Genomic DNA, 14,628 nt, shown 5'->3' with positions numbered 1-14,628 from the left:
AAGAGACGAGGCAATACTTAATATCCACCAGGTAGTAGGAGTTACCTATGAGATGAGGCAATACTTAATATCCACCAGGTAGTAGGAGTTACCTATGAGACAAGGCAATACTTATTATCCACCAGGTAATAGGAGTTACCTATGAGACGAGGCAGTAATTATTATCCACTAGATAATAGTAGTTACCTATGAGATGAGACAATAATTATTATCCACTAGGTAATAGTAGTTACCTATGAGACAAAAATTATTATATATGATTCTGTACTATATATGAGATAATTATTATGATTCTGTAATTATATGAGAGAATTATTATATATGATTCTGTAATTATATATTACATAATTATTATATATGATTCTGTAATTATATGAGATTATTATATATGATTCTGTAATTATATGAGATAATTGTTATATATGATTTTGTAATTATTATATATGAGATAATTATACATGATTCTGTAATTATTATATATGAGATAATTATTATACATTATATAATCTATAATTTGTATATGAGCTTATTATATGTGGTATATCTATAATTTATATATGGGATAATATATAATATATAATTTATAGATTATAGATTATATATTATAATTACAGATATTTATATATGTCTAATAATATATATTATATATTATATGTAATATTATATTGTATCTATTATATGTATTATATATAATATATTATATATTATAGAATATATATTATATATATTATATATTATTGCTAATTGTATTATATATAATTATAATATATAATATATAATTTATATATAATATATAATAAATATTTATATAAATTGAATATATATACAATATAATATATAATATATAATATAAATATATATAAAATATAAATATATATATAAATTTAAAAAGAACAAAATAACATCTTTTGCAGCAACACGGATGAATCTGGAGGGTATTATCCTAAGTGACATAACTCAGGAATGAAAACCAAATACCACATACTCTCACTTATAAGTGGGATTTAAGCTATGAGTACCCAAAAACATACAGAGTAGTATAATGGACTTTGAAGACTCAGAAAGAGGGAGCGTGGGAAGGGAAATGGGATGAAAAATTACTTATTGGGTAAAATGTATGCTATTTGAGTGACAGGTACACTAAAACTCCAGACTTCACCATTATACAATTCATCCACGTAACCAAAAATCACTTGTGCCCCTAAAGTTATTTAAATATAAATAAGCAAATAGCAAAACAAAAAACAACAGTGTGACATTGATAGATTAAAACACGTACAGATGGCAACTTAAAATGTTCAAGTGGCAACATCGATCTGTTCGAAATGATAGACTATTTGGCAAATTATTTGGTATATGATATGGGGAACTGAATCATTTCATGGAGAACTATATTTTCCCATTTGAGAAGGTTTTTAATTATTTTACTTTTAATACATTTTGAATTATAGAAAAGTTTCAAAATAGTATAGAGGATTCTCATATATCCTTCAGCCAGCATCAGTAAATAACATCTTGCATAATAATCATAAAATGTTCAGAATTAAGAAATTAACGTTGGTACACTAGTATCAATGAAATTACAGACTTTTTTTGGATTTTACTAGTTTTTCCATTAATGTCCTTCTTCTATTTCAGGACCCAATCCAGGATCTCAAATTGCATTTAGTCATCGTGTCTCCTTAGCTGGGGACAGTTGCTTAGTCTTACATGGTTTTTCATGATTGTGACACTTTAGAAAAATATTAGTTATTTTGTAGAATGTCACTCAATTTTTTTCTATCCAAAATTTTCTCATAGTTAGATTGAAGTTATACATTGTTGTCAAGAATATCATAGATGTGATGTGCGTTTCTCAGTACAGCATTTGTGTCTTATTATTAGAAATGATTAACTATTTGGCAGATTATTTGGTAAATGAAGGAATGAGGAAACTGGGTCATTTCATGTATAACTATTTTTGTTTCAATTTGAGAATACTTTTAATAGTTTTGACTTTTAAATGAGTTTTTGAATTATAGAAAAGGCTGGCAGATTATTGCCAACCAAGATATGTCTTATTACTGGTTATGTTAACCCTTCATCACTTGGGTAAGCAGATGTTCATTGATTTTCTCCACTCTAATGTTACTATTTTCAACTTTGAAATTATAAATATATTGGTGGAAATAAACTTGTTTTTCTTCAAAATTTCCTCACTGATTTTAGTATTCATTAGCAGATATTGAGTACAGCAATTATTACTGAAGAGTTCTAATGCTCACTTTGTATTTCCTTCACTTTTGCCATATTTGTTAGTTGGAATTCTTCTGTGAGGAACAGCTGTTTATTCTACCCCATTTATTTATGCTATTGTTTACTTTTATAGATATGAACTCATAGATTTTTTTTTAATTCTATGGGTTATATTCTGATATGGTTTGGATCTGTGTCCCTGCCCAAATCTCATGTTGAATTGTAATCCCCAGTGTTGGAGCTGGGGCCTGGTAGGAGGTAATTGGATCATGGGGGCAGCGTTCTTAAAAATGGTTTAGCACCATCCCACACTGGTACTGTATAGGGAGTGAGTTCTCACAAGATCTTGTTGTTTAAAAGTGTGTAGCCCCTCCCACAAACTCATGCTCCTGCTCTGGCCATGTAAGATGCCTGCTCCCACTTTGCCTTCTTCCATGAGTAAAAGCTCCCTGAGGCCTTCTCAGAAGCAGAAGCTACCATGCTCCCTGTACAGCCTGTGGAACCATAAGCCAATTAATTCAATCTCTTTTCTTTATAAATTATCCAGTCTCAAATATTTTTATAGCAGCGTGAGAACAGACTAATACAGAAAATTAGTACTGAGGAGTGGAGCACTGCCATAAATATACCTGAAAATGTCAAAGCTACTTTAACTGGGTAACAGGCAGAGAGTGGAGGGCCCAGAAGAAGACAAGAATATAAGAGAAACTTTGGAACTTCCTAGAGACTTGTTAAATTGTTGCCACCAAAATACTGGTAGTGATATGGACTATGAAGTCCAGTCTGAGGAGGTCTCAGATGGAGATGAGGAACTTATTGGGAATTGGAGTAAAGGTCAGTTTTGTTATGCTTTAGTGAAGAACTAGGAGGCACTGTGCCCCTGACCTAGGGATCTGTGGAACTTTGAACTTGAAAGTGATGATTTAGGGTATCTGGGGGAAGAAATTTCTAAGCAGCAAAGTGTTCAAGAAGCAGCCTGGCTGCTTTAACAATCTATGCTTATATGCATGAGCAAAAAGTGATGTAAAACTGGAACTTATATTAAAAAGGAAGCAAAGTATAAAAGTTTGGAAAATTTGCAGCCTGGCCGTGTGGTAGAAAGAAATGGCCATTTTCAGGGGAGGAATTCAGGAAGGCTGCAGAAATTTGCATAAGTAAAAAGGAGCCAAATGCAAAAAGAGTGCCAGCCATAAGCCTTGGTAGCTTCCACAGGGTGTTAAGCCTGCAGGTGGAGACAATGGGGAGAAGGCCTCAAAGGCATTTCAGAGACCTTTGTGGAAGCCTCTCCCATCACAGACCTGCAGGCCTAGAAGGGAAGAATGGTTTTGTGAGCCAGGCCCAGGGCCCTGTCACCCTGCACAGCCTCAAGACACTGGTCCCTGCATCCCAGCTGCTCCAGCTCCAGCCATGGCTCAAAGAGGCCCAGGTACAGTTCAAGCCATTGCTTTAGAGAGTGCAAGCCATAAGCCTTGGTGGCTTCCACAGGGTGTTAAGCCTGCAGGTGCACAGAGTACAAGAGTTGAGGCTTGAGAGACTCTACTTAGATTTCAGAGGATGTATGGAAAAGCCTGGATGTCCAGACAGAAGTCTGCTGCAGGAGTGGAACCCTCTAGATAACCTCTACTAGGGCAGTGTGGAGGGGAAATGTGGGGATGGAGCCCCCACACAGAGTCCCCACTGGGGCACTGCCTAGTGGAGCTGTGAGAAAAGGGCCACCATCCTCCAGACCCCAGAATGGTAGACACACTGGCAGCTTGCACTCATCACCTGAAAAAACCAAAGGCACTCAACATCAGCCCTTGAGAGCAGCTGCAGGGACTGAACCCTGCAAAGCCAGAGGGGCAGAGCTGCCCAGGTCTTTGGGAGCCGACCCCTTGCATTAGTGTGCCCTGGATGTGAGACATGGGGTCAAAGGAGATTATTTTGGAGCTTTGAAGTTTAATGACTGCTCTTCTGAGTTCTGAACTTGCATGAAGCTTGTAGCCCCTTTCTTTCTGCCAATTTTTCCCTTTTAGAATGTAAATATTTACCCAATGCCTATAGTCCCATTGTATCTTGGAAGTAACTAACTTGATTTTTATTTTACAGGCTCATAGGTGGAAGGGACTTACCTTGTCTCAAATGAGACTTTGGACTTTGGACTTTTGAGTTAATGCTGAAATTCACTAAGACTTTGAGGGACTGTTGGGAAGGCATGATTGTATTTTGAAATGTGAGAGTAGATTAATATATATTCCAGAACGATTGTTATTTATTTTGTGGCTCAAATTGTTGCAACTTTGTTCATCAGGAGCTCTTTCAGGTTAGCTTCTGGGCCATTTTGACATGTCCCTCCATTTTTTAAAAGGCATTTCCTAGCACCCCAAGATGCTCCAGGCTCATCTCATATCCCCTGACAAAGTGATGGAATCAACCAGTCACTTCTCCAAGAAATTGTAGCTCCCTTTACTGGAAAATTAAGAAACCAAGGTCTAGGCACTAGGTGTCATTACTTCTAGGGCTTCTCTATGGATAGAGCTTGAAAATATATGTCTGTGTGCATGACCCCATCTATACATAAAAATGCATATTTACCTATCAAAAAACTCTGAGTGCATACCGATAATTCTAATTCCAACTGAATATCACAAGGTTAATTTTAATATACCCATTACATTTTCTTGTTTATAGTTTCTTTCTCTTAAAATATTTTCTATCTGATTCTTTATAGAAAAAGTTTGTCCACCCCTGGTTAATATCATTCAGATTTCAGAACACTGTTCATATATTTGAATTTAAGAATATATTGACAGAAGTTTTCTATGTTCCACTTCTTTGTTTCCTTCTTTTCCTTCTATTGGGCTAATCAAACATTTTTGTTATTTCATTTAATCTTCATTGTTGATTTATTATGTATACCACTTTTTAAAAGAAATATTTAGTGGTTATACTAGGGTTACAACATTTTTCTTAATTAATCAGAGTCTACCTTCAAGTAATATTATCCCAATTCACACATGGTATAAAGACTTCAAGATAGTTTTTCCAGCTTCCTACTTTTCATTATTTGTGCTTATGTTGTTATACACATACACTATAAACACACAGTGTTAGAGATTAAAATGACAGGAATCTTGGATTCAGCCCTGTTTGAAAGCTTATCAGATGACCTGCACAAATCATTCAAACTTTCTTTTGTGCTCTTGGTTCTTTAAGTCAAGCTTATCTATTATGCCTACCTCATAAAAAGATTCCAGGTTAACATTAGATTTCAAAATCTATGTGACCAAACCAAATGAAAATCTATAAATCTATATGTCTCAGAGTAGACTGTGAACTTGGGTGGTTGCTGGCATCAGTCCTCTAAGGAACAGCCAAACCAAACCCACTGCAAATACTTTTTTCTTATCACAGGCTCCTCAGTGAAAAATTTAACAATCCTAGACCCAGTTTTATGAGGTTAAAACAGCTTTTCCAAAGGTCATCATGTAAAGACATGAAGAAGTATTGTTAAGGCAAATTTGGTAGAACAGGATCCAAGGTGTTGGAAGAATTTCAAGATCTGAAACAAGAAGACCAGTTGTGAAACTAGTCTTGATTCCATCTTTTGAAAAACATAAGACTGGAAAGATTGATGGGCATGCTTAAATATGTTTACCCTCCTGTGTAGGGCAGCAGTAATGAACCCATAGAGAGAGCCACAGGGACAGCAGCTACTGCTTCCTGTGGGCACTGGTGCAGCTGTCTGGGTACCTGCTCTTTCCAGCAATGTTTTCATCAGATCAAGAATACAAATCCCAGATGGATTCAAACCCATGGCTATAAGCTGTCACTCTGTTAGTCTCAGATGCAATTAATATTATTGTCTTCCCTATGTTATATTTGAGATTATTTTAGTTCAACTCAGCAAATTGTATTGAAACCTACTATGTATGAGATAATATGCACTTGAATCCTGCCAACTGGGTCTTGATGATAACGTTCAGATGGAAACTAGAAAGTCTGACTTTCTGTTGATGATTACTGTCAATCATTCAAACTTCTGGCTCTTTTTCTCGTCATTTATTGTAACTATATTTATCAAATTGTATTAACTAAATACAATTATTTATCAAACACTCTTTTTCTTGTCAGTTATTTATTGTAACTAGAATTAGACTCATAAAACTTCAGGAATTTGAAATCATATAACCTACTATGCAGAGCACTTCATTTCTCCTTCCTACCTCTGCTTGAGCTAATAACTGCAGTTTGTGATCCAGGCCCCTCCTTAAGGTGGAGCTGACGTGGCTGACAGTTCTGTCTTAGCTGAAACAAGCAGAAGGTTGTATATCCATGCTAAAGGTAAACAAACTGCAACTTATATCTGCAATTTATTTTGGTATAGAGGAGAGGTATTCCAGTAGCACACTGGTGGCTTCAGAAGAAATCCTCAACACCTAGCTCGCCAGAGAGTCTATGTATGGGATTGAACAATCTGTAAACTAAAGGTATGAAAATATTTGTAAAATTGGGAAGGTGAGGGAAAGGTATAACATTTATTTTTGGGTGCAGAAACGTCTAATGCCCATGTATAAACTGGTGATCTGGGGTGAAAAGTGCTTCTATGGGGAGGGTAAATTTTGAGGGATGGAAAGTTTTAGAAAGGCAGCATTCAAGCAATCTGATGTTAAAGTTTAAAGTTCCAAGTTAAAAGAGAACTTGGAATTCTGGTGCAAACAGAAATGTTAAGATGAATCATAGAAAAATATTGATAAATTCTGAAATTTTTTTAAGTAAGAAATGTTTTAAAATAACTTTTCAAGCTTGAGGGGTGCTAGAAAGCCTGCTAAAACAGAAAAGGAGGACATATTAACAGATTGGAATTAATGAAAAAGAAAAACTAATTTACATTCAACAGGCACTTTAATGATGTGGTTCTCAGTGTCAATATTCGCTGGAGTATTTTGTGTCTGCCCTTGAGTTTAAGGGACTAGAACAGGGAACCTGATAGTTAGGTGACAAATAGTCTGGAGACTTCATCTAGACACGAGCAAGCTTGCATCCTTCAGGCCCTTAGCTGCTCGATTTCTTAAAGTTCACAGTGGGCTCCATGAAATATCTGTTCTGTAGAATGTACAAGCAGATAGCTAAAAGAGAGCACCTGGGAGATACCAAGTACAGCTAGGGGGGTGAAGGTTTACTTCTGGGAGTTATTTATCTGAGGCTAAAAAGTAATCATGAGCCAAAAAAATTTCAAATGTTTCCCATGTTTGTTTGCTTTTCTGTTTTGTTGTATGTTTTTGTGCTTGTTTTTGTATTGTCTCTTGTAGGATCCTAATCATGAAAATAAGTATGATAAATTATAAGTCGCTATTGGCACTGTTGTTTATATTAGCCTCCTGGATCATTTTTACAGTTTTCCAGAACTCCACAAAGGTAGGAAATGCTTTATTTATGTGGTTTACAAAAGCTTATTTTCACTTATTACCTCATCTGTTCTAGGAAAGGCTAAACTACAAGACTTGTAGATTATAGGAAGGGAGTTTCAATAGCTAGATACCAAACAACATACTTGATAATCATTAAGCAATATGTGAGAGGATAAATACTGTGTGTGTGTTCACACATACACATTCTTTCTTTGTCACATATAAATGCATTGCACCTATCTTCTTCAATGCTTAGCTCATCTTTTTACTTTCTTTAAGGTAACATCTGAAGAACAGAATATCTATATTTTTGGTTTTCATTTGTTTGTTTTTAATTTTTAATTTTTGTGGGTACAAAGTAGGTGTATGTATTTATGGGGTAGATGAGATATTTTGATACAAGCATACAATACATAGTAATCACATCAGGGTAAATGGGGTATTCATTGCCTCAAGAATTTATTCTTTCTTGTGCTACAAACAATACAATTATACTCTTTTCGCTATTTTTTAAAATGTAAAATAAATTATTGGTGATTGTAGTTACCCTGTTATACTATCAAATACTAGATCTTATTCATTCTGTCTAATCATATTTTTGTACTCGTTAACTAACCCCACTTCTCCTCCATGCCCCCACCACCCTTCCCAGCCTCTGGTAGCCATCATTCTACTCTCTATCTCCATGACTTCAATTGTTTTAAGTATTAACTTCCTCAAATAAAAACGAACATGCAAAGTTTGTCTTCTGTGCCTAGCTTATTTCACTTAACATAATGACCTCCAGTTCCATCCATGTTGTTGCAAATGACAGAATCTTGTTCTTTTTATAACTGAATACTACTCCATTGTGTATATATACCATATTTTCTTTATGTATTTGTCTGTTGATGGACACTTAGGTTGCTTACAAATCTTGGCTATTGTAATCAGTGCTGCAATAAACATGGGAGTGCAGATAGCTCTTGGATATACTAATTTCCTTTATTTTGGGTATATACCTAGCAGTGGGATTGCTGGATCATATGGTAGCCTATTTTTAGTTTTTTGAGAAACCTCCAAACTCTTCTCTATAGTGGTTGTACTAATTACATTCCCACCAACAGTGTACAAGGGTTCCCTTTTCTCCACATCCTCACTAGCATATGTTACTACCTGTCTTTTGGATAAAAGCCATTTTAACAGGAGTGAGATTATATTACACTGTAGTTTTGATTTGTGTTTCTCTGATGATCAATGATGTTGAGCACCTTTTCATATACTTGTTTGCCATTTGTATATCTTCTGGTAAGTGTCTATTCAGATCTTTTGCCCACTTTTTAATTGGATTATTAAATATTTTTGCTATAGAGTTGGTTGAGTTCCTTGTATATTCTGGATAGTAATCCCTTGTCAGATGGATAGTTTGCAAATATTTTCTCCCATTCTGTAGGTTAACTCTTCACTCACTTGATTGCTTCCTTTGCTGTGAAAGAGTGTTCAGTTTTATATAATCCCATGGGTCTATCTTTGCTTTTGTTCTCTGTGCATTTGAGGTCTTATCCAAAAATCCTCTGGCTACATCAGTGTCCTGAACAGTATTCCCTATGTTTTTTTCTAGTATTTTCATACTTTGGATCATGCATATCAGTCTTTAATTCATTTTGTAACTGAGTTTTGTATATGGTGAGAGAAAATGGTCTAATTTCCTACTTTTGCATATGGATATTCAGTTTCTCCAGCACCATCTATTTTAAATACTTTTGTTCCCCCATTGTATGTTTTTGATGACTTTGTCAAAAATCCAGATGGCTGTAAATATGTGGATTCATTTCTGTGTTCTCTATTCTGTTCCATTGGTGCATGTGACTATATTTATGCCAGTATAACACTGTTTACTATAACTTTGTAGTATATTTTGAAGTCAGGTAATATAATGCCTTCAGCTTTGTTCTTTTTGCTCAGAATTGCTTTGGCTATTCTGGATCTTCTTTGTTTCCTTACAGATTTTAGAATTGTTTTTCTATTTTGATGAAGAATATTATTGGTATTTTGATAGGGTTTGCCTTGAATCTGTAGATTGCTTTTAGTAGTCTGAACATTTTAACATTTATTCTTCTAACCCATTAACATGGAATATCTTTCTATTTTGTGTGTGTGAGTGTGTGTGTGTGTTCTCCAATTTCTTGCATCAATGTTTTGTAGTTTTCATTGTAGAGATCTTTCACCTCTTTAGATAAATTTATTCCTAGGGTTTTTTGTAGCTACTGTAAATGAAATTGCTTTCTTGATTTTTTTTCAGGTTGTTTGGTATTGGTGTATAGAAATGTTACTGATCTTTATATGTTGACTTTGTATCCTGCAACTTCACTGAGTTTTTAAAATCAGTTCTGACAGTTTTTCATTGAAGTCTATGGAGTTTTCTAAATATAAGTTTATGTGGTCTGCAAACAGGGACAATTTAATTTCCTTCTTTCCAATTTGTACACCCTTTATTTATTTCTCTGACTTAATTGCTCTGGCTAGGACTTCCAATACTATGTTGAATAAAACTGGTAAAAGTGGTCAACACTATCTTATTCCAGATCTCAGAAGGCTTTCAACTTTTCCACATTGAATGTGATGTTAGCTGTGGATTTGTTATACATGGTTTTTATTGTTTTGAGGTACATTTCTTTCATACCTAATTTGTTGAGATATTTTTATCTGAAGCAAAGTTGAATGTTATCAAATGTCTTTTCTATTGAGATGATTATATGATTTTTGTTAAATGAGAAGGGTCCACCTGACAAATGGACTTTCAAAAAATTAGGGACATAATATACCCTTGTCAATATCTCAGATAATCCTTGCATCAAGGGCTGTCAGTCCAGACATCTCCTGTTCACCCACAGATTTGTAGGCCACTACTTTTAGCAAACATCATACAGGGGCCTGGAATTCCATGAGGGGGCATGGAATTTATTGTTTTGAGGTACATTTGGTGAAGGATTTTAAGGACTTTCCATTGGCTGGAGGCTGGAAAGTGGAGCTTGCCATATTCTGACTGTAGTCATCCTGAGGGCTAGAAAGTATACCCTGAGAAATGGCCCATTCTATTTCTGCAGGGGAGTACTGAGGCTTAATTTCTTTTATGAAGCCTTCCCAGGTTAGAGGGGCTTCAAGTTGATGCCATGAGGCTTTCTTGCTGCTGACTTGGCTGCCTGATCTGCTAACTTGTTTCTTTCAGCTATTTCATTTGTTCCCTTCTGATGTCCCTTACAATGCATTACTGCTACCTCTCATGGAAGGAAAACTGAGGATAATAACCTGTTAATTTCCTGGTGGTAATTTATAGTAGATTCATTAGTGGTAAGAAAGTGTCTTTCCTTCCAAATGGTAGCATGAGCATGGAGAACTAAGAAAGCATACTTGGAGTCAATGTAAATGTTAGCTACCTTTCCTTTGCTTAATTCAAGTGCTCTTGTAAGAGCTATCAGTTCAGCTAGTTGAGCACTTGTGCCTGGATAGAGAGGTGCACTTTCAATAACATCATTCAGAGTGACTACTAGATATTCTGCCTTATGGACTTCTTGCTCTACAAAGGAACTGCCATCTGTGAAGATGGTCCAGTCTGGATTTTCTAGGGGAGCTTCCCTGAGATCCTCCCTGGCTCCATAGATCTGTACCACAATTTGCTCACAGTCATGTTCAGGTTCCCCAGTTTTCTTGGGGAGGAAAGTGGCTGGGTTTAGGCAAGAACAAGTTTTTAACAGAACTTCTGAGCCTTCTAACAGCAGAGCCTGGTATTTAAGGAGCCAACTGACCGTTAGCCAAAGGTTCCCCATAAAAGACAGCAATCCTGCTACATCGTGTGGGGCATAAACAGTTAAGCCATTTCCCAGGGTTAATTTGGTGACCTCCAGTACCAGCAGGGCCAACATGGCAATTGCTCAGAGGCATGCTGGCCAGCCTTTACCCACAAATCAAGTTTCTTACTCAGGTAGCCCACTAGTTGTTGAGCTGGTCCTCAGGCCTGAATTAAAATTCCCATGCCCATTCCTTTCCTTTCTGATACATAAAGATTGAAGGCCCTGCCTACAGGAGGGCTGAGGGCTGGTACCTTAAGTAAGGCTTGCTTTAGCTGGCTAAAGGCCTTTTGAGCTTTAGGTTTCCAGGTTAGATGAGTTTTATCCACTTGAGTTTCTTTTGTGAAGTGATATAGAGGATGATCTATCTCACCATACCCAGGTATCCATAGCCTGCAAAATCCTGTAATGCCCCAAAATCCTGTCAGTTGCTTGAGGATTTTAGGGAGGGGGAAGGAGGAAATGGGCTTAATTCTTTCTTCCCCTAATGCTCTGGTCCTTTCAGAAGCACTAAACTGAGGTACTTTAACCAAGGTTTTGCAAAGCTGGGCCTTAGATTTTGAAATCTTATATGCTCTGTCAGCTAAGAAATTAAGAAGAGTTTCAGTGCCTTCCCAAGAGGTTTCCTCAGTTGGCGCACAGAGCAGTATATCATCCACATATTGCAAGACCCTGACCCGAGGATGGGAAAACTCAGAGAGGTCCTTTGACAATGCCTGTCCAAACAAATGAGGGATTATCTCAAAATCCCTGAGGCAGCACCATCCATTTTAACTGAGCAGTTTGGCCAGAAGCATTCTTCAAAGGCAAACAGGTATTGAGAGTCAGGATGTAACAGTATGCAGAAAAAGGCATCCTTTAAATCTAGGACTGTAAACCATTTAGTTCCCTCAGGCATTTGGATTAGCAAGGTATAGGGATTAGGTACTACCAGATGGATTGAGACTATGGCCTCATTAATGAATCTCCATTCTGCATTGGGTTTTTGTGCTCCTAATATTGGGGTGTTGTAGGGACTGTTACAGGGTTTAAGGAGGCCCTGCATCTTCAGTTTATTAATAATGGCTTCTAGCCCTTTCTTACCCTCTGGCTTTAGGGGATATTGTCTCCGATTACAAAAAAAGTGGGATCATTAGGATAGCTCCAGACTGGCATAATGGTTACAACTCAACCTATTCTTCCTTGAGTTGCCCAGACTTCTGGATTGATATTAGCTTCCACTAGAGGAGAAAAAGAGTTTTTCCTGGGGCTATAAGTATGCTGGCCCACATGCAAGCTAGAATGTCTCTACCTAATAAAGAAGTGGGACTTTCAGGCGTGATTTAAAAGGCACATGTAAATAATATGTCCCCCCAACTGCAACTAAGGGGTTGAGAAAAACATATCAGATTAGAGTGTTTATGAGACACCCCTCACCCCTCATGCTATGGGAAAAGTGGAGGCCTCGATTATAGCGGAGAAAAGAGAGGCTGGCTCTGGTGTCCAGAAGGAGGTCCACCTTCCTTCCTTCAGTTTCCAGAATTACCTGGGCCTCCTGTGCTGTAATGGCAATTTGAGGCACTGGAGCCAGGGCTTGAGCACCAGGACCCATCAGTCCTGCTGCACCATCTTTGAGACTGGTTCTGAACCTGCTGACCTCCATCTCTGGGGGCAGTCTGATCACCAGTGGTCCCCACCACAGGCTAGAGAGGGTCAAGGTGGCTTCTTCTTGCTTCCTGGGCATCCTTTTTAAAGTGCTCTGACTTCCCACATCGATAGCAACTCACAGATGCACTTCAGGGATCCCAGACTTTGCAAGCCTGCAAAGCAGCTACCAGAGCCTCAGTCCTTCTCTTGTGTTTCCTCTCTTTTTCCTGAGTCTCCTCCTGGTCCCTACTATAAAAGACTAAGGTGGCCACCCTCAGGAGGTTCTCCAAAATGCTATCTGGCCCTATAGCCTACTTCTGTAGTTTCCTTCTAATATTGGGAGCTGCCTGTGTAATAAACTTGTCATTTAGGATGAGCTGTCCCTCAACTGAATCAGGGGACAAGAAGGTGTGTTTTATTAGTGCTTCTTTCAGGCTTTCCATAAAGGCTGTGGGATTCTTATCTGGATTTTGGTCTACCATGGACAGTTTAGAGTAGTTAAGAGGTTTGGCCCTAGTTCTTCATAGGCCCCCCAATATGCACATTAAAAAGTGTTTCCTTTTCCATTCATCTGTGATGTCACTGGGGTTCCAAACAAGGTTGTCAAGAGGTAGTGCCTCTCTTCGTATTGGGAATGATGGTTCCCCTACTTCTTCATTTTCTCTATTTCCTTTTTTCCCTTTTGGCCTACTATAGGAGACATATTGCTCATCTTTGAATTTCTCCCCTGCCTGCAGAGCTGCCTGTTTTTTAGCTGCAGTTAGGGTTTGGCTTAGGAGCAGCATAACATCCCTCCATGAGAGGTTAAACACCTGAGTTAAATTTTGGAAAGCTTTTATATACTTATCAGGGTCATCAGAAAATTGGCCTAAGTCTCCCTTTATTTGCCTAAGATCCTGCAATAAGAAGGGAACCCTAGTGACATCACCTCCACTGAGCATTTCCTGTAAGGGTAAGAGTGAAGCTGGGGGAGTGGGGAGTTTTGGAGATGGTGGAGCTGAAGGACCTGATGGCACAGCTGGAGGGGGCCCCAGAGAGGGAGGACAAGAAGGGCCTGGACACTCAATAGCTGCCTCAGATAGTTCCTTGGAGGTTGCTTCTTTAGTTTTGGGGAATCATTCCCTTTGGGCCCTCCTGATATGATGGCTGAAAAAGCTGAGCTGATTGTGCAATGCTTGCAAAGTTCTGGGTTGTCTCACAGGGCAAAGAAAGCCTGTACATAAGAGACCTCTGACCATTTGCTGTCCCATCTACAGAAAATATCTAATTGTTGGACAGTATTAAAATCAAAGCTCCCCTCTGCAGGCCAGGCTGGTTCAAGATGGTAAGAAGGCCACACCCTTGTGCAAAAGAAAATGAGCCACTTTTTCTTCAGTCTCAGGGTCAAAGGAATCCCAGTGCTTCAGAAAGCACTCCAGAGGAGTGCAGACCGAAGATGGTCTGTTATTCATCTAGAAAGAGAAGCAAGAAAAAAGGTGTCCCTTTAGTCACCTTCGTTTCCTTTGGAAAGGCCTAGGGTGGAGGGGAAGACAGTAGGGGCATCCCCCCAA

The 14,628-nt window shown here is 37.7% G+C and overlaps 1 protein-coding gene across 1 annotated transcript in view; it reads left to right on the top strand.

Annotated features, from left to right (window-relative positions):
• Positions 1 to 14,628, top strand: part of NXPE4 (neurexophilin and PC-esterase domain family member 4) — a 68,461-nt gene that overhangs the window by 36,843 nt on the left and 16,990 nt on the right. Inside the window, exons 2-3 of the mRNA XM_054438039.2 lie at positions 6,602 to 6,704; positions 7,527 to 7,632. Of these exons, the coding sequence (XP_054294014.1) occupies positions 7,537 to 7,632 (96 nt within the window). The 5' untranslated portion in view covers positions 6,602 to 6,704; positions 7,527 to 7,536. The remainder of the gene's footprint in view (positions 1 to 6,601; positions 6,705 to 7,526; positions 7,633 to 14,628) is intronic.

Source organism: Pongo pygmaeus, chromosome 9 (assembly GCF_028885625.2).
Source record: "Pongo pygmaeus isolate AG05252 chromosome 9, NHGRI_mPonPyg2-v2.0_pri, whole genome shotgun sequence".
NCBI lineage: Eukaryota > Metazoa > Chordata > Mammalia > Primates > Hominidae > Pongo > Pongo pygmaeus.
Note: the sequence above shows the minus strand (reverse complement) of the source record. Positions and strands in the feature narration are given on the sequence as shown.